Below are 21,146 nucleotides of genomic sequence, written 5' to 3' on the forward strand. Positions count from 1 at the left end.
AACAGCAGTGGCCTCGTTAATCTCTCCCTACAGCTCAAATCTAACCCCGGCAACATCCTTGTAAATCTTTTCTGAACCTTTCAAGTTTCACAACATCCTTCCAATAGGAAGGAGACCAGATTTGACACAATATTCTTGGAGACTTTATTGGTGCTAAGGATGTAGAGGACAATTTCTTGGAATGTATGAAAGATGTTTAAGAGCAGCTGAGGAATCAGTTAGTGAATACTTCTGATCTAGTACTTTTTGTGCAATGAAAAAGAGCTAACTAAGCCTGTACTAAACAGTGACCATAATAGAATACGATTTTATATTAACTTCGAACGTGATGCCATTCAGTCAGAAACTATGGTTTTAAAATCGATAAAACAAAAACTTTGAAGGTTACGTTTGATTCAGAAACTGCTTTAAAATTATCATAGTAGACAGACTACATTTAGCAATTAAAGAACTCAGTTAACAAAGAGTATATTTCTCTAATGCACCAAAACCATTAAGGAAAGTGTTATAACTATGGCTAATAAAATAGTGTGTGAATATGCCAAAGGAAAAGATATATCATGTTGCCAAAAACTATTAAGCCTAAGGATTGGGAATATTTTAGATTTCTGCAAAGCAAGACCACCCACCCCAGTTTCCATGGTTATCTATGGTGGACTTTCCATTCTGGCCTCCCACTAGCAAGTTCAAACAGCCTCATCATCAGATGGTTACCCTCACCCCGCACTCCCTTGTTCTCCACCTCTTGTACAGCCATATACCATTCGAAGACCGTATGGCAAAAATAGTTGGCAATTTTAGCTGCCATCACCACTATCCACATCTTCAACATGAACATGACCTCCAGACAATTGAATTGTACTCCTGCTTCTATGGCCTTGAAATTTGAGACAGCAACTGCTATCCGTTATTGGGCTTTTAGGTTCTTAATCACCCTGATCCATAGAATTAGGGAATTTGGAACTGGTGTTGGAATGCAACAACATAGCTTCACACTCGAAGTCGCAATGTTGGGGTGCACGAGGCAGCTGTGTGTCATAATGATAATCTTTCCTTTACTTCAGTTAATGAATTTTGTCAATTTCCTCAATCAATATGTCAAAACTCCTAGGTCACCTAGCTGGTTTTGTTAACTTTGTACTGTGTGTATAGTGTCTTGACCTTTGAAAAGCATCATGACTTTTAAAAATTCCTTTGTGGGATGTGAGTGTGGCTAGCTAGCAAGCACTTATTGTCTATCCCCACTTGCACTTGAGAAGGTGGTGGTGAGTTGCCTTCTTAAATTGTTGCAGTCCATCTGCTGTGGGCTGGCCCACAATACCGTTAGGGAAGGAATTCTAGGATTTTGACCCAGGGACAGTGGAAGAACAGCAATACATTTCCAATCAGGATGATGAGTGGCTTGGAGGGGAAATTGCATGCAATGGTGTTCCCATGTATCTGCGGCTTTTGTTCTTCAAGTTGGAAGTGATTGGGGGTTTGGAAAGTGCTGTCTGAGGATCTCTGTAGAATTTATGCAATGCATTTTGTTGATGGGTGGTGGGGGGGGGGGGGGCGAAAAGAGGGCTTCACTTTCTACCATTAATAGTCCAGTTTCATCTGTGTTAAATACACCTCTTGGTACATACTCATTCAGGATATGGATGGATCACTATTAGAAACTGAGATTCCCTTAAAAATGAATTATTTTAGTAATTCCTATATTTTTGGTACAGCATAAAACCTCATTCAACAGTGTTGCTGTTTATCAGTTGAGTAGAGTAACTTTTTATTTGTCATTTTACCATATACAACTTATACAGTAAAAACAAGACAGCCTTCCTCCAAGGCAGAGGGTGTTACATGGACAGCACAAACTACACAATGGTACATGGCATAAAGTGAATAAGTGCAAAACACACAAGTTACCGCGTAATAGAAGAATGATAAATAATAGGTATTTTTCTAGCAGCAATTTGAAGTCGTGCAAAAAATTTCAAATGGGAAAGAGTCTGATCATACTATGTTAAGGAGCCTGATAGCTTGGGGGAAGAAACTGTTACAGTTTGGCCATGAGAGACCGAATGGTTGGTATCTTCTGCCAGATGGCAGGAGGGCCAAGAGTTTGAGTGAGGGGTGTGTGGGTTCTTCCACAATGCTCTTAGCCTTTCAGATACAGCTTGTGGTCTAAATATCTATAATGGAGGGAAGAGAGAGCTTGATGATCCTCTCAACTGTCCTCACTATCCGTTGCAGGAGATGGTGCAATTCCCAAACCTAGCAGTGATGCAGCAGCTCAGGGTACTCTCAATGAACCCTCTGTAGAATGTGGTGAGCGTGGGAGGTGGGCTTTCCTCAGCCTGTGCATAGAGATGCTGCTGGGCTTTCTAGGATTTGGAGCTGGTGATGAGGGTCCAGGTGAGACTCTGAGGTGTACGCCAAGAAATTTGGTGCTCTTCATAATCTCCATGGGGGAACTGTGAGGTTCAGCAGAGAGTGGTCGCTCCGTGCCCTCCTGAAGTCAACAACCATCTCTTTCAACTTGTTCCCATTCAGAGACAGGTTGTTGGCTGTGCACCAGAGCCAACAGCTCTTAACAGCTGTACTTCACCTCTGTATGCTGATTTGTCAATCGTGCTGATGAGACCCACTATAGTCATATCATCAGCAAACGTGATGATGTGATTTGATCTGTGCATAACTGCACAGTTGTGTGTCAGCAGGGTGACAGCAGTGGATGAACACATACATTTATTAATAGATGTATTGCGCACCACTCCATAATCAAGACCGTATTTCAGAAAATAGGGTGTTTTGGACTTAGAAGAAATGATAGCTAACCTTTAAATGAGGATGAGCAAGGGGACAACAGTCACCCTGTCATCATGAGTAGCTGCTCCATGGTAAATGGCCAAAAGGAGTCAGAAAATTCAATGACATAACATAAGCCATCAGCCCTAGAATTAGATACTTCAACAATTGCTCAGCTTCAGAGGAGAGCCCTCATGGGTGGCAGTCCGCAAACGGGAGTGATTTTCTCCAAACGGAAGATAGACTAGAAGAGGAGGTGGGAGACCAAAGGAAAAGTAGGAATAGTTCCCTAATATTCTGACAAAACAGCAGGATGCTCTTGACAGCACTGTTGAGATAATGCATTCCATGCAAACAGCCTTCTGGTATCAATGAAACCACCTCATTTGTCATAATTGTATATTTTCTTTGTCTAGTTAACTATTGTGCCACATCTAAACTGCTGCTGCTTAACAAATTCAAATTATTTGAAAATTGCTTAGACATGGTCAACTGCCTATTGTAATGGAATTACTGTGATCATAAACTCAATATCTAACACAGGTGTTAGGAGCCAAATGTCACAGAATTCGATGTTTAATTGGCTATAAATTTGAGAATCTAAGAAGCAGCAGTCTTAGATTGTACCGAGAGGTGCGAGGGAGGAGCAAAGGACTTCTGGGAAGGCGAGTCTAACCGTTTAAAACACTTATTTCAGGCATCAGGGCCTCCATTTGCCAAGAGATGCGAGGGAGGAGCAAAGGACTGCCAGGAAGTTTTTAAGTGGGTGAGATCTAGACCATTGGGATACCTTCTGGGGAAGGTGGAACCTGTACATGACGGACAGGTTACACTTGAACTGGAGGGACACAAATGTCCTGGGTGGGAGATTTGCTTCTGTAATTTGGAGGGTTTAAACTATTTTGGCGGGGGGGGGGGGAGAGGGTGGGAATCAGAGTCACATGTCTGAGACGGGGACAGTTACAGATGGGATAGTGACAGGACATATTGAATCTATCAGGAAGGTTTCTCACACGATGAAACAAAGGGATCGGTTAAAGTGTGTCAGCTTTAATGCAAGGAGTGTCCGAAATAAGTGTGATAAACTTAGAGCATGGATCAATACTTGGGGCTATGATGTTGTGGCCATAATGGAGACGTGGGTTTCACAGGGGCAGGAATGGTTGCTTGATGTTCCATGGTTTAGAATGTTTCAGGTGCGTTCAGGAGGGTTTCCTTACTCAGTATGTAGAAAGACCGACGAGGGGAGAGGCCATTTTGGATTTAGTGCTTGGCAATGAGCCAGGACAGGTGTCAGATCTCTCGGTGGGAGAGCACTTTGGTGACAGTGATCACAACTGCCTCACATTTAGCACAGCCTTAGAGTGAAAGGAGCAGTTACCAAGGGAAGATATTTAATTGGGAAAAGGAAATTATGACGCTATTGGACAGGAGTTGGGAAGTACAGACTGGGAGCATTTATTCTGCAGAAAGTCTCCACATGTCTGCTGTGCCCTATTTAAGGAGCAGCTGTTGTTCTTCTGAGACAGGTAAGAAGGGGTAAGATTAAGGAACCTTGGATGATGAGAACAAAGGAACTTCTCGTCAAAACGAAGTAGGCAGCTTACGTAAGGTGGCAGAAGCAAGGATTTAGCACAGCTTTACAGGCTTACTGGAAAGGAGCTCAGAAATGCAAAGAGGAAAGCCAGGAGGGGGCATGAAAAAGGCTTGGCAAGAAGGATTAGGAAGAACCCAAAGGCATTTTACTCATACGTGAGGAATCAGGGAGAAGGTAGGACTGACCAGGGATAGCGGAGGGAACTTGTGCATGGAGTCTGAGCAGATAGGGAAGCCCTAAATGAGTTTTTTGCTTAGGCTTTCACTAAGGAAAGGGAACTTGTTGTGAAGGACAACTTTGAAGAGCTGGGATACAGTCTTGACCAGATCAAGATTGATGAAGGCTAGAAATTTTGGAAAACATTAAGACTGATAAGTCCCCAGGACCAGAACAGATTTATCCTAGGCTGCTGTGGGAAGTAAGAAAGGAGGTTGCTAAGCCGCTGGTGAGGATATTTGCCTCCTGGCTATCTGAATTCAGAATTGGCTGGCTGACAAGGCAGAGTGGTTGAGGATGGAAAGTAATCTGCCTGGAGGTCAGTGTTGAGTGGGGTCCTGCAGGGCTCTGTTCTTGGGCCTCTGCTCTTTGTAGTTTTCATAAATGACTTGGATGAGGAGGTTGAGGGGTGGGTTAGTAAATTTGCAGATGACAGAAAGGTTGGAGGTGTCGCCGATAGTATAGAGGGCTGCTGCAACGTGACATAGACAGGATGCAGAACTGGGCTGAGAAATGGCAGATGGAGTTCAACCTGGATAAATGCGAAGTGATGCATTTTGGAAGGTCGAACTCGAATGCTGAATATAGGATTAAAGACAAAATTCTTGGCAGTGTGGAGGAACAGAGGGATCTGGGTGTGCAAGTACATAGATCCCTCAAAGTTGCCACCCAAGTGGACAGGGTTGTTAAGAAAGCATATGGTGTTTTGGCTTTCATTTATTAGATTCCCTACAGTGTGGAAACAGGACCTTCAGCCCAACCAGTCCTCACTGACCCTCCGAAGAGTAACCCACCCAGACCCCCATTTCCCCTCTGACTAACGCACCTAACATTATGGACAATTTAGCATGGCCAATTCACCTGACTTGCACATCTTTGGACTGTGTGAGGAAACCGGAGCACCCGGAGGAAACCCACGCAGACATAGGGAGAATGTGCAAACTCCACACAGTCGCCAGAGGCTGGAATCCAACCTGGGACCCTGGTGCTGTGAGGCAGCATTGCTAACAACTGAGCCACTGTGCCGCCCAAATATACAAGTTCATTAACATGGGGATCGAGTTTAAGAGCCACGAGGTTTTGCTACAGCTCTACAAGTCCCTGGTGAGATCACACTTGGAATATTGTATCCAGTTCTGGTCGCCCTACAATAGGAAAGATAGAGAGGCTTTGGGGAGGGTGCAAACAAGGTTTACCAGGATTCTACCTGGACTAGAGGGCTTGCCTTCTGAAGAAAGGTTGCATAAGCTCGGACCTTTCTCTCTGGAGAGGAGGAGCAACATAGGAGACCTGATTGAGATAAGCAAGATAATGAGTGGAATAGATAGAGTCAATAGCCAGAGACTTTTCCCCAGGGCAGGATTGACTTGTACGAGGAGACATAGTTTGAAGATATTTGGAGGAAGGTATAAAGGAGACATCAGAGGTAAATTCTTTACGCAGAGAGTTGAGGGTTACTGGGGACATTTAAACGACTGCTGGACATGCACATGGATAGCAGTGAGTTGAGGGGTGCGCAGGTTAAGTTATTTTATTTTACATTAGGATTAAGCCTTGGCACAAAATCGTGGGCCAAAGGGCCTGTTCTGTGTTGTACTTTTCAATGTTCTATGCTCTATGTATGTGTGGAGAAATTCTTAAGTGAAACACAAAGATACAATGGCATGGGATTATTTTCAAATAATTCATAGACTGTTTATATTTATCAAAATATTGGAGGAATTCTTTCACAAGAAAGAATTCACAGTGCCAGGGACCCGGGCTCAATTCCCGCCTCGGGCAACTGGTGGAGTTTGCACATTCTCCTGTGTCTGCGTGGGTTTTCTGCGCGCACTCTGGTTTTCTCCCACAGTCCACAAATGAGAAAGTATGGCCATGCTAAATTACCCATAATGTTCAGGAATGGGTAGGATAGGTGCATTACTCTGGGGTAAATGTGGGGGAAGGGCTCTGGGTAGGTTGCTCTTCAGAGGGTCAGTGTGGACTTGTTGGGCCAAAGGGCCCATTTCCACACTGGAGGGGTTCTATTAAAAAAATTTAGTAATATCAACATGGGTCAGCCCAAAAATATTGCACATTACACCCTAGAATATTGCTGTCATATTTGAAGTGGAGGTAAAGGAAAGAAATGTCAAACATATTCTAGCATGTTACTATTGTCAAAACTGTATATCTTTTAAGAATGAAGGAACAAGTAGAGTTTAATAATGTCTGCAACTAGACAGTAATGATGGATTTCTGTTTTAGAGATACTATGAAATTATACAATGTTAAATGGTAATAATTTATTTCGATGGAATATATCAAGTGAAAGGCAAGTGTGAATGAAATTAATTGTGTATAGCCTTCTCAGAGAAATGTGTGCTCAGTTGATGAAACTTTTAAATGTTTAAGAATGATTAAGACTATTTATCCATCCTCCGAAAAATTAGGATTAAGCAGGACTTCCCTCTCTCTTTCTTCCCCTCTCATGAGTGCTAAAGGAAGGGGTCCCAAAAACATTTGATGCATCGGTGGTCACCTTCCAAAATTCAACATACCCTGGAGCAGTTCCTACAGATTGGAGGGTGCCAAATGTAATCCCACTATGTAAAAGAGAATAAAAACAGAAATGCAGACCAGTTTGCCTAACATCATTAGTAGGGAGAATGTGCATCATGATGACAGAACATTTTGAAAGCATTGGCGAAACTGAACAACAAAAATAAACAAATCTACTGGGGTTTTGAGGCTGTAACCAGTGGAATAGATAAGGAAGAACCAGTAGGTATGGTGGATTTGGATTTCAAGAGGCCATTTGATAAGGTTACTCACAATTGGTTAGTGAGCAAAGTTAAAACATTGAGATGGGGTAATATATTGGTATGGATTGAGAATTGGTTAATAGACAGGAAACAGCGGGCCTAAATGGATCTTTTCCTGAATGGCAGGTAGTGACTACCGGGATACTGCATGGATTAGTGCTTGTGCCCCAGTTATAGAACATAGAACAATACAGGGCAAAACAGACCTTTCGGCCCTCGATGTTGCGCCGACTTGTGAACCTATTCTCAGCTCGTCCCCCTACACTATCCCAAAATCATCCGTGTGCTTATCTAAGGATTGTTTAAATCTCCCTAAGGTGGCTGAGTTGACTACATTAGCAGGTAGGGCATTCCAGGCCCTTACCACTCTGTGTAAAGAACATGCCTCTGACATTATCTTAAATCTATCACCCCTCAATTTGTAGTTAGGCCCTCTTGTACAAGCTGACGTCATCATCCTAGGAAAAGATCTTTCTCTGTCTACCCTAACTAATCCTCTGATCATCCTGTATGTCTCAATCAAATCACCCCTCATCCTCCTTCTTTCCAATGAGAAAAGACCCAAGTCTCTCAGCCTTTCATCATAAGACCTTCCCTCCAGACCAGGCAACATCCTGATAAATCTCCTCTGCACCTTTTCCAATGCTTCCACTTCCTTTCTGTAATGGGGCGACCAGAACTGTACACAATATTCCAAGTGTGGCGGCAACAGCATTTTGTATAGTTGCAACATGATATTGCGGTTCCGGAATTCAATCCCTCTCCAAATGAAACCTAACACACTGTATGCCTTCTTAACAGCACTATCCACCTGGGTGGCAACTTTCAAAGATCTATGCACATGGACTCCAAGATCCCTCTGCACATCCACACTACCAAGAATCTTTCTATTGACCAAGTACTCTGCCTTCCTGTTATTCTTCCCAAAGTGCATCAACTCACATTTAGCTGCATTGAACTCCATTTGCCACCTCTCAGCCCAATTCTGCAGTTTATCCAAATCCCCCTGCAACCTGTAACATTCTTCCAAACTGTCTACTACTCCACCGACTTTAGTATCGTCTGCAAATTTACTAATCCATCCACCTATGCCTGCGTCTAAGTCATTTATAAAAATGACAAACAGCAGTGGTCCCAAAACAGATCCTTGTGGAACACCACTAGTAACCGGACTCCAGGCTGAATATTTTCCATCAACCACCACTCGCTGCCTTCTTCCAGAAAGCCAGTTTCTAATCCAAACTGCTAAGTCACCCTCAATTCCATGCCTCTGCAATTTCTCCAACAGCCTACCATGTGGAACCTTATCAAAGGCTTTACTGATGTCCAGGTATACGTCAACTGCCCTGCCCTCATCTACATGCTTGGTCACCTTCTCAAAAAACTCAATGAGGTTTGTGAGACACGACTTCCCCTTGACGAAACCATGTTGACTATCCGAAATCAAATTGTTGCTTGCTAGCTGATTAAAAGTCTTCTCTCTTATAATCCTTTCCAAAACCATTCCTACAACAGAATAAGATTCACTGGTCTATAATTACCTGGGTCATCTCTGCTGCCCTTCTTGAACATTTGCAATCCTTCAGTCCTCAGGTACTAAACCCGCAGACAATGACGACTCAAATATCAAAGCCAAAGGCTCTGCTATCTCCTCCCTAGCTTCCCAGAGAATCCTCGGATAAAACTCATCCAGCCCAGGGGACTTGTCTACTTTCACTCCTTCTAGAATTGATAGCATCTGTGCGTAACTAACGTCAATCCTTTCTAGTCTAATATCTCTTCCTCTAATATCTTGTCCTCTACAATATTCTCCCTTTCCTGAGAGAACACCGATGAGAAATGTTCATTTAGCACCTCTCCAATCTCTACAGGGTCCACACTCAACTTCCCACTTCTGTCTTTGACTGGCCCTATTCCTACCCTAATCATCCTTTATTCCTCACATACCAATAGAAAGCTTTAGGGTTCTCCTTTATTCTATTTGCTAAAGACTGCTCATGTCCTCTCTTTGCTCTTCTTAACTCTCTCTTTAAATCCTTCCTAGCTGATCTGTAACTCTCCATCGCCTCATCAACACATAAGCCTCTTTCTTCTTCTTAACAAGAGATGCAATTTCTGTCGTAAACCACGGTTCCCTTACCTTATCACTGCCAAACCCCACAGAACATCCTCTCCATCTGTGCTAATTCCTTCAATTGCATCACATTTTCCCTGATTTCTATACCCATATCTTCCCTCTCAATAGTGTACATCAAACAAAATATTAATTTAGAATCCTAACTCCAAACTCTGACTCTACACACAAATTATCACTGTATTCCTTAACAAATCTTACCTTTTCTCTTGTTATCCTTTTATCCTTAATGTATCTGTAAAACAACTTCATATTTTCCTTTATTTTACATGCCAGTATCTTTTCATATCTCCTTTTAGCACTTCTTATAGAGTCATAGTGGTGTGCAACATGAACACAGGCACTTCGGCCCAACTTGCCCATGCCACCCAGCTTTCACAATTGAACTAGTCCCATTTGCCTGCAATCAGTCCATATCTCTCCACCCTATCATGTTTTTTAAATTACAAAATTGTACTAACTTCCATTACTACTTCTGGTGGCCTGTTCCAAACACTGATCACTACTTGTATGAAAAATAATGCCCCCTAGGCCCATTTATATCTCTCCCTTCTCACTTTCAATCTACGCCCTCTAGATTTAGACTCTCCTATCATGGGAAAAAAGCTGTTAGCTATCTGCCTTATTTCTGTCTCTCACGATTCTCTTCAAGGTCATTCCTCAGTCTTAAGAGGAAAGACGTCCCAGCCTATCCAACCTCTCCTTATAAGTTAAACCTTCCAGTCCAGGTAGCATCCTAGTAAATTTTTTCTGCACTCTTCCTAGTTTAATAATATCCTTTCTTTCTAGGGTAACCTGAACTACATGCAGTACTCCAAATGTCACCTCACCAATGTCTTGTGCAACAAGATGTACCAGCTTCTACACTCACTGCTCTAACTAATGAAAGCAAGCATGCTAAAAGCCTTCTTCACCATAGTGTCCAGCTGTGACCTTACTTTCAAGGAGCTATGAACCTGTACTACTGAATCTCTTTGTTCTATAACACATCCTAGAGCCCTATATAAGTCCTGTCCTGCTTTGATTTACCAAAATGCAATACCTTGCATTTACTTAAGTTAACCTCCACCTGCCATTCCTCAACCCAATGGCACACTTGATCAAGATCTTACTGCATTTCCACATAACCTTCTTACACTGTCCACTTTATTGCCAATCTTGGTGTCAAAGACAAAAAAAAACTGCAGGTGCTGGAATCCAAGGTAGAGAAGCAAGAGGAGGAAGAGCACAGCAAGCTAGGCAGCATCAGGAAGGGAAGAAGCTAACTTTTTGGGTGTTACCCTCCTGGTGTCGTCCACAAACTTACTAACCATATCTCCTAAATTCTCATCCAAATCACATGTAAATAACAAATAACAGTGCACCCAGCACTGATGTCTGTGGCACACTGCTGGTCAGAGGGCTCCAGTCTAAAATACAACCCTCTATCACTATCCTCTGCCTTCTACCTTTTAAGCCAATTTTGTATCCAATTGGCTAGCTCGCCTTGATTTTGTGAAAGTTAACTTTATTCATCAATCTACCACGTGGTACCTTGTCAAGGGCTTGCTGAAATCCATATCGACAATGTCTACATCATGTACTTTCTTGGTCACCCGTTCAAAAACCTCAATCCAATTCGCGAGACAAATTTCCCATGCTGACTATCCTAAGAGTCTTTGACTCTCAAAATGCCTATAGATCCTATCTCAGAATCCCCCTAACAACATACCTACTGCTGATGTTATGCTCATCGGTGGGTTTTGTCAAGCATTTCCTTGTAGCCTTTCTTAAATACTACCACAACATTAGTCACCCTCCAATCTTCGGGCACTTCATCACTGGCCGATGATAAAAATGTCTCTGCTAGGCCGCCTGCAATTTCCTCCCTAGCCTCATTCAAACTCCTGAGATACACTTCTCAGGTCCTGAGGACTATTCTACCTTAATACGTTTTAAGACTTCCAGGGAAAAGACTTTGCCTATTTACCCTATCCATGCCCCTCATAATTTTGTAAACCACTAATAAGGTCACCCCTCAGCCTCTGACACTCCAGGGAAAACAGCCCCAGCCTGTTCAGCCTCTCCCTATAGCTCAAATCCTCCAACACTGCAACATCCTTGTAAATCTTTTCTGAACCCTTTCAAGTTTCACAACATCTTTCCGATAGGAAGGAGACCAGAATTGCACACAATATTCCAACAGTGGCCTAACCAATGTCCTGTACAGCTGCAACATGACCTCCCAGCTCCTGTACTCAATACTCTGACCAATAAAGGAAAGCATACCAAACACCTTCTCCACTATCCTATCTACCTGCAACTCCACTTTCAAGGAGCTATGAACCTGCACTCCAAGGTCTCTTTGTTCAGCAACACTCCCTAGGAACTTACCATTAAGTGTATAAGTCCTGCTAAGATTTGCCTTCCCAAAATGCAGCACCTCGCATTTATCTGAATTAAACCCCATCTGCCACTTCTCAGCCCATTGGCCCATCTGGTCAAGATCCTATTGTAATCTGAGGTAACCCTCTTCGCTGTCCAGTACACCTCAATTTTAAAATTAAGTCCGGGATTGCCCCCTCTCTTTAGGGCCTTCTACATACTGGCTTAAAAAACTGCCCTGGATACATTTTAAGAATTACGATCTCTCTAACCTTTCACATTACAACTAACCCAGTTAATGTTGGACAAGTTGCAATCCCACACTATCGCTACCTTATTACTTTACACTTCCTTGAAATTTCCCTCAACATCTACTATTGTACTTCTCTTGGATTTTTAGGAGGCCGATAGTAAATTCCCACCAATGTGACTGTTCCTGTTTGCTTATTAAATTCTATCCATTTGGCCTCGTTTGAGGACCTTTCTAATATGGTAAAAAGGCTCACTGCCTTTATTCCTGATGAAGGGCTTTTGCCCGAAACGTCGATTTCGCTGCTCGTTGGATGCTGCCTGAACTGCTGTGCTCTTCCAGCACCACTAATCCAGACCTTTCTAATATGTCATCCTGCCTTACTACTGTAATAAATTCCCTGATCAAAATTACAATACCTCCTCACTTTGACATGGTGGAATGAAATACAGACTTGAATATCATTAACTGCTAATATTTTGTCTATCGATTTCATTTCATTCCTTGTCCGTTTTGCATCCCATTCTTCAAGGTGATCATTGCGTACTGCATACGATTTATGAAAAGAAGTTCCACATTGGTTTAAACATTATAAATATTTGGTAACATTACTGAATTCAAGTTTGTGGTCTCTAACCTTGCAGCATTTTCACCACAAAATAACCATGTGGACCTGCGTACACAATTTATGCTAACATGACCATGTATTACTCAAGGCTTGCAGTATAGATGCTGCCACTCAAATGATGTGTAATAACTATTTAGGCAGATGTAAATGATTCTGAAACTTATAAAAGAAGAGTGAGGAGAATTCCCAGTTTCCTTTCTTAACGCGTTACTCTTTTATTTATTATCACTTCTGTAAACTGACTGCCATAATTATCATCAATGTTTACAATGGAAAATAATGATAGTGCAGCAAAAGTAACCGTTGATGTAAAGTGCCTAGAAGTATCCACAGAACATGTTTTGCTCATAAACTGTTTTTAAAGAATTTATGTCAATATTGTAGATAGATATAATATTAGATAAGAGCCAAGTGTAGTACCTTTCATTTTCCACAGGGCACTTGGATCTCCAGTCGCTAAGGTGGCTGTCATACTCCACTGACAATATTCTGAGATTGGGGCAGTCTGCAGCCAACCAGGTCTGAATGCAAATCAGCAATATAGACACATTAAGTTAAAAGTCAAAAATCATTTAAATTGACTTCTAAACTCAATCGTAATATATGATATTTTACATTGCTCCAATTGTAAGTGTAGAAAATTGATTAGATTACTTACAGTGTGGAAACAGGTCCTTCGGCCCAGCAAGTCCACACCCACCCACTGAAACGCAACCCACCCAGACCCATTCCCCTACATTTACCCCTTCACCTAACACTACGGGCAATTTAGATTAGATTTTTTAGATTACTTACAGTGTGGAAACAGGCCCTTCGGCCCAACAAGTCCACACCGCCCCGCCAAAGCGCAACCCACCCATACCCCTACATCTACCCCTAACCTAACACTACGGGCAATTTAGTATGGCCAATTCACCTGACCTGCACATCTTTGGAGTGTGGGAGGAAACCGGAGCACCCGGAGGAAACCCACGCAGACACGGGGAGAATGTGCAAACTCCACACAGAGAGTCGCCTGAGGCGGGAATTGAACCCGGATCTCTGGCGCTGTGAGGCAGCAGTGCCACAAATCAATACTGAATCAATACTGTCTACAAAATCAATGAAAAGTACATGAAAAGTACATAATTGTGCCTGTTTATTTGAAAACAACTGGCCAGGAGTATCAACAATGCAATGTTTAAAACCTTCATACTTCTTTGCAATTGGAATGTGGGAGGGAAATAAAACCATCATAATTTTAAGGTATCAACTACATTCCAAGGTCGTGACCAGAATACTGATCAACAGTAACTTTATACTAAGTTCATGCTGTTTTTGTTTTTCAGAGGACTGAGATCCTCACCTGCCATGTTGGTAGATAGCATGCAAAATTTGATGCTGCCTCCTCAATTACTGCATTGCAACATTGCTCCAAGAAGCATTTAGAGGGATGTGAAATTTCTGCCAATTTCTTGGAGTTTGAACTTTTGGAGACTGGATTCCCACTTTTGGAAATATGCTTCCAACTTCTGCATACAGTCCATACAGCATTGAAGTAGTTGACATTTAAACATTTTAGAAAGGATGCAATGTGACTTTGCAGGTTCTAAATACAACAGCAGAAAAGGAATAGATTGCTATTAGTTCTGGTAGAAGGGGTTGTGTATGTGCAGTGTGTCTGTTCCTGACCGCCAGTTCGATGTGTAGCTGTGTTCTGCTAGTTAAAGAGGAAGGGATTGAATGCAGCCTCTGAATGTCACAAAATGCAGATTTCTTCCACAGTTCAGAGATCAGATTTAGTCTAGAGAATGGGTGAGACCTCACTGAATATAGAAGAAAATTAGGTGGCTGTCAGTTGACATCCAGAGAGCATAGCTTGCAAACACTATGTAAAATGTATAACTGTGCAGCTTTTATTTCCTCTCTTCTGCTTTCCAACTTTCTAAGTCAAATCTGCTAAAGCAAAACAATTTTTTTCTCAATCCATTAATTCGAGAATCCTGTAGGCAATAATTGTTGAGAGCTCTGTTTAAGGCAGTTGTGTATCCTTGGGTACTTTCCACTATTAAGTCATTGAGTGCAGAAGAGTCCAATCAGTCCAACGAATCTGCACCCATATATCAATATTAATCCTGCTTTCCAGCAATAGGCCCATAACCTTGCTATAACATTTCAAGTGATCATCTATGTATTCTTTAAAAGCCATGAGGCTTCTCCCCTCTATTATACTCCCAGGCTGTGCATTCCAGATTCCCACCACCCATTGGATACGTTTTACTTTTCTTCATTCCACCCCAACATGACTAAATTAATTATTTTACACAGGTGAGGAGAAAGCCTCTAGCAGTCAAGGGACTTCTCCACTAAACAAAGGGAAACAGACACGTTTGTACATTTAACCCACCTTTAGCTATTACAAACCAATTGTAGTATTAATTAATTAACATACACATCCAATCAAGTTAATCGTGTGGCTTCATGGACATCTTTACTTCATATTCTGGGCATAAGCACTTCATCAGGAATGTTGAAGGAGAAGGGAGCTGACAGATAAGTAGAGGGGTGGGTGGGACTGGGGGCATATTAGGTGGGATGGTGATAGGTGGATGCAGGTGAGAAGTAATTAGGACTGGTAGGTGGGCAAGGTGGAATGGATAGGTGGGAAGGAAGATGGATGGGTAGGACAGGTCAAAACAGAGGTGTCAAATTGGAGGGTTGGATCTGAGATGAGTGGGGGGAAGGGAGATTTGGAAACTGGTGAAGTCAGTGTTGATGCCGTGTGGTTGTAGGGTCCTGACACAGAAGGTGAGGTGTTCTTCCTCCAGTTTTGATTTGGCGGTGGAGGATTTGTACGTCTTTAGGGGAGTGTGAGGGAGAGCTGAAGTGGTTCATCACCGGGCAGTGGAATTGTTGGTGCGTGCTACCACTAAAAATATACTTCCCTCCCCACTCAGAGATGCATTCTGCAGAGACCATTCCCTCTGTGACTCATTTGTTAGGCCCTTGTCCCCACCAATCCACCCTTCACACATGGCCCTTGCCGCCACACAAGGTGTGAAACCTCCATCCAAGATGCTAAAGGATCATGTCTCTGATCCACATACACCGAACAACCCCACCTCCCTGTGGCCAAACACTTCAACTCTCCCAAAGATATGCCAATCCTGGCCCTCCTCCACTGCCAGCTGCAGGAAGAATGCCTTACTTTCCACCCTGGCACCCTACAACCACACAGCGTCAACATCGACTTCACCAGTTTTCAAATTCCTGTCACTCCATCCCCAGTCCAAAACGCCAACTCGGCACCTCCCTCTTGACCTGTTCTACCTATCCCATTTTCCTTCCACCTATCCACTCCACCATCCCCACTCACACATCACAATTACCTCTCACCTGCATCAACCAATCGCCATCCCATCTACCTTCCCCCCGCCTTACCTTGAGCACCCTATTTATCTCTTAGCCTCCTTTCCCGCTACATTGCTGGTGGAGGGCTTTTGCCCAAAATGCCGACTCTCCTGCTCCTTGGACGCTGCCTGACCTGCTGCACTTTTCCAGCACCACACTTTTTCATTCTCTGCATGAATTACATGACTTAGGATATCAGAGAGCAAAAATACCACTGAATAGTTTGATTGATTTCCCAATAGTCTAACTGTATGGAAGTACGATATTAGGGAAAATCATGGTCCTGAAACCGGAGTTCACTTCAATTCTGATGATGGATAAAGAATTGTTCTATTTGGACTTTCTGTCCTATCACTTTCAAAAGTAGCATGTAGCATGAAGGTGTCGAAATAGGCCGCTATACCTGTTTACAAATGCAATAATTTATAGAACATACAAGTCCTTTGATATAGATTTGTTCTCCCACTCATTGTCATAAATCCAAGATATGTTTTACCCAGACAACAAGTTTACTTTGCACAGAATTAGATGGCAGCATACTGTTCTTTCTATGAGTGAAAAGAGATCATTTACCAGTGAAATAAATGAAAATGTCAGACATAGTTATGTTCTCAGGAAGGAACATTTCATTGTTTTTATTTTACACTCATGCTGGGTGTATAAATTTATTATGTATCAGCTGCATAATGCTTTTGACAATCAGTCATCCTTGGGAACTTTCATGATGAAAAATTAAATATGCTGATATTCAAAACATACACTATTGCTATTCAGATATCTGAAGAGATTAAATAGTAATGTTCTAAATGAAATCAAATAAATAATTGAAGAGGAAAAATTCCAGGCCTATAAAAGAAAGCAGGGGGTAGAATTATAAGGAAAAAAAAGTACAGGGGCAATGAGCTGAATGATTTCTTTAGTAAAGAACAATTGAGATAATCATAAATGAGTTTCTACATTCATAGCTGGGTATGAAAGACAAACAAAACGGTGTCAAAGGTGAACAGTTTTGACAGATATCACTGGTACCTTTGGCCAACATTCTGTGTAATCAGCATCCTTATCCTCCATATTACTGTGGTCCTTCTGTCGCCATGTTTTAAAAGCTGCCCCCAGCAGACCATGGATGAAAAGAACATCTGCTTTGATTGGATGACTGAAGAAAAAAAAAGATCAACATCTGTATTCATCTGTAGTATGCAAAAAAGCTGTACAACATTTTGAATTAGTATAGCCTGAGATTGATGAAAGTAAATAATTCTAAGTTGCTATTGTGTTGCTGTTTAATTATTAAACCAGTATGTTGCATTTATCACAATGAGAGAGAGCCATCAATAAAACAGATTCTATTGTTGTATATAAGGGCTCTGAAAAATAAGGGGTTGAATCAGATCAAAATTTTTAGTCAAGAGAAGTGCAATTTTTTTTATTGCACTAGCATCTTCATGTAAGGTCAGAATACCTGATGGATACTTGGTATTGACACTGAGACCAGCATTCCATAAAACACAGGAGCAGAATTAGACAATTATGCCAATCAGGTCTGCTTTGCATTTTGATTATGGCTAATGTGTTTCTCAATTCCCTTCTACTGTCTTCCCCCATAACTTTTGATCACCATATGTAAGAGTACTGTGCCTTTCTGAGAGATGTGTTCTGTACTGTTGCTCTTATAGATAGGTGTTGCCACTGTGGTGCCGGAATGTTTTCTTCAGACAGGTGATTAGAATATATGGAGAAAGTGAGGACTGCAGATACTGGAGATCAGTCAAAAAGTGTGGTGGTGGAAAAACACAGTCGGTCAAGCAGCACCTGAAGAGCAAGAGAGTCGACGTTTCAAGCATAAGGTATTCATCAGGAATGTGGGGTTGGGGGGTGGGGGATGGCAAGGGGGCTGGAGAGATAAATGTGAGGGGGTTGGGGCTGAGGGGGGAAAGTAGCTGGGAATGCAATAGCTAGATGAAGATGGAGGGTGATGGTGATAGGTCGGAATGGAGAGTGGAACAGATAAGTGGGAAGGAAGATGGACAGGTCGGTCATTCAAGAGTTGATTGGTTGGATCTGGGATAAGGTGAGGGGAGAGGAGATGAGGAACCTGGTGAAATCAACATCGATTCCATGTGGTTGGAGGGTCCTGAGACGGAAGAGGTGCCAGGCATTGAGTGGCTAGGATTTTGCAGTGGAGGCAGCCCAGGACTTGCCTGCCCTTGGCAGAATGGGAGGAGGAGTTGAAGTATTCGGCCACAGGGCGGTGGGGTTGTTTAGTGTCCCACAGATGTTTTCTGAAATGTTCCACAAATTGCTGTCCTGTCATCCCAATGTAGAGGGGACCACAGAGAGCAACAGACACAGTAGATGATGTGTGGGGAAGTGCAGGAAAATCTCTGTCAGATGTAGAAGGATCTTTTGGGACCTTTGAGGGGGGAGGTGTGGGCGCAGGTTTTACACCTCTTGCGGTGGCAATAGAAGGTGCCGAGTGTGGAAGGTGTGTTGGGGGTCGGGGGTGTGGGGCCTAATAAGGGAGTCGAGGAGGGAATGATCTATATAGAATATATTTATGGAGAGAAATATATCTCTGGTGGTGGAGTCTGTATGTAGGTAGTGGAAATGATGGAGGATGATGGGTTGGTGGGTTGGAAGGTGAGGACCAGGGGGTTCTGGAGAGTGTGGATATTTGTGGATGTGGTGCCAATCAAGTGGTCTGCTCTTTCCTAGATGGTGTCAGGTTTCTTGAGTATTACTGGTGTTTAAAGTGGAGAATATTCCATCACACTCTGGGACTTGTGTCTTGTAGATGGTGCACAGGCTTTGGGGACTCAAGAGGAGAACATTTCAATATTCTGAGCCTCTGACTTGCTTTAGTAACCAACACATTTATAAGGCGAGTTTAGTTGCGTTTCCGGTCAATGGTAACCCTCCATGATATTGACAGTTCAGTGATGGTAACAATATTCAATCTCAAGGAGGAGTGGTTAGATTCGGACTCCTAGAAATGGTCATTGTCTGACATATTTATAGCTTGAATGTTACCTGCCATTTCTCAGCCCAAGCCTGGAATTTGTTACATTTGGACATGGGCAGCTTCAATATCTGAGTCGTCCCAAATGGTGCTGAACGTTGTGTGATCATTGGTGCACATCCCTACTTCTGACCTTACGATGGTGAGAAGATCATTGATGAAGCAGCTGAGGATAATTGGGTCTAGGACATTATCCTGAAGATCTCCTGCAGAGATATCCTGCAACTGAGATGACTGACCTCCAATAACCCGAATCATCTTCCTATGTGCCAGATGTGACTCCAACCAGGAGAGAATGTTCCCCTAATTTCCATTGATTCAAGTTTTGTTAGGGTTCCTTGGTGGGCAGCACGCTGGCACAGTGGTTAGCACTGCTGCCTCACAACACCAGAGACCCGGGTCCAAATCCCGCCTCAGGCAACTGTCTGTGGAGTTTGCACATTCTCCCCGTGTCTGCGTGGGTTTCCTCCGGGTGCTCCGGTTTCCTCCCACAGTCCAAAAATGTGCAGGTTAGGTGAATTGGCTATGCTAAATTGTCCATAGTGTTAGGTGAGGGGGTAAACGTAGGGGAATGGGTCTGGGTGGGTTGCGTCTCGGCGGGTGGGACTTGTTGGGCTGAAGGGCCTATTTATACACTGTAAGTAATCTAAATTTAAATAGAGTAAATCTAAATGTGGCCCCACTGTCAACTTCACCTCACATTGGAAATTCAGCTCTTTTGCTCATGTCTGAACCAAAGTAAGGAGTGAATGGCTCTGGTGGGCCCCAAGCTGGGCATCAGTGAGCAGGTTGCTTTTAAGTAGGTGATGCTTGATAGCACTTTTAATGACACCTTCCACCCCTCTCTCTGATGATTGAGAGTAGACTAATTGAGTGGTTATTGGCCAGGTTTGATTTGTCCTGCTTTTTATGTACAGGATATGCCTGATCAAATTTCCACATGTCAGGCAGATGTCAGTGTTGTAGCTGTACTGGAAGAGCTTGGCTAGGGTTGCAGCAAGTTCTGGAGCACAAATTTTCAGTACACTTTCTGGAATATTATTACAGCCCACAGCTTGTTCATTGTACAAGGCCTCCACCATGGAGTGAACTGGATTGGTTGAACACTGGCATCTGTGATGCTGCAGACCCCTGTAGGAGGCAGAGATTGATCATCCTCTCAGCACTGCTGGTTGAAGATTGTTGCAAATGCTTCAGTCTTATCTTTTGCACTGATGTACTGGTTTCTTCCATGATTGAAAATGGGGATATTTGTTGAGCCAGCTCCTCAAGTGAACTGTCCACCACCATTCACAACTGGATATGGCAGGACTGCAAAGCTTGCATCTGATCCATTGGTTACAGGTTCAGTTAGCTATCAATCACTTGTAGCTTTTGCTTTTTGGCACACAAGTAACCCTGTTTGGTAGTTTCACCAGTTTGACATCTCAATTTTAGGTGTACTTGATGGTGCTCCTGGAATGCCCTCCTGCAGTCTCCATTGAACAGAGATTAATCTCCTGGTTTGATGGTAATGGTTGAGCGAGGGATATGCCAAGCTATGAGGTTGCAGATTGTGTTCAAGAATGTTTCTGATGCTGTTGATAGCACACAGACCTTCATGGATGAGTGTGTGCGAGAGAGAGAGGGAGAGAGAGTGAGAGCGAGCGCACGAGAGAGAACGAGAGTCTGTGTGTGCGCGTGAGTGAGTGAGTGAGTGATGGGGGGGAGGCGGTGGGGGCTTGTGAGTGTTTGTGAGAGTGGGTGCATGTGTGTGAATTTAAATGGATATATGTGAGAGTGTGTGTGTCTGTCTGTGTGTGTGTAGGAGTGTGTGTCTGTGTGTGTGTATAGTGCAATGGGGTCACCTGTAGTGTGACATGACCCAAGGGCCCCATTGAGGCCATCCCCATGGGTACCTCTGCTCGGCCACATTTCATTGCTGCCTGTCCTGAAGTCCGCCTTTCTTACAGAA

At 43.0% G+C, this 21,146-nt stretch overlaps 1 protein-coding gene across 3 annotated transcripts in view; it reads right to left on the minus strand.

The window, feature by feature from the left end:
* serac1 (serine active site containing 1) overlaps nt 1–21,146 on the minus strand; it is a 129,828-nt gene that overhangs the window by 24,549 nt on the left and 84,133 nt on the right. For all 3 annotated transcript variants that reach the window (XM_072581110.1, XM_072581112.1, XM_072581111.1), the window contains 2 exons: nt 17,203–17,329; nt 13,204–13,304 (listed from right to left, as the gene is read on the minus strand). In XM_072581110.1, the coding sequence (XP_072437211.1) occupies nt 13,204–13,304; nt 17,203–17,329 (228 nt within the window). The remainder of the gene's footprint in view (nt 1–13,203; nt 13,305–17,202; nt 17,330–21,146) is intronic.

The sequence above is a fragment of the Chiloscyllium punctatum genome, chromosome 11 (assembly GCF_047496795.1).
Source record: "Chiloscyllium punctatum isolate Juve2018m chromosome 11, sChiPun1.3, whole genome shotgun sequence".
In the NCBI taxonomy this organism is placed as follows: Eukaryota; Metazoa; Chordata; class Chondrichthyes; order Orectolobiformes; family Hemiscylliidae; genus Chiloscyllium; species Chiloscyllium punctatum.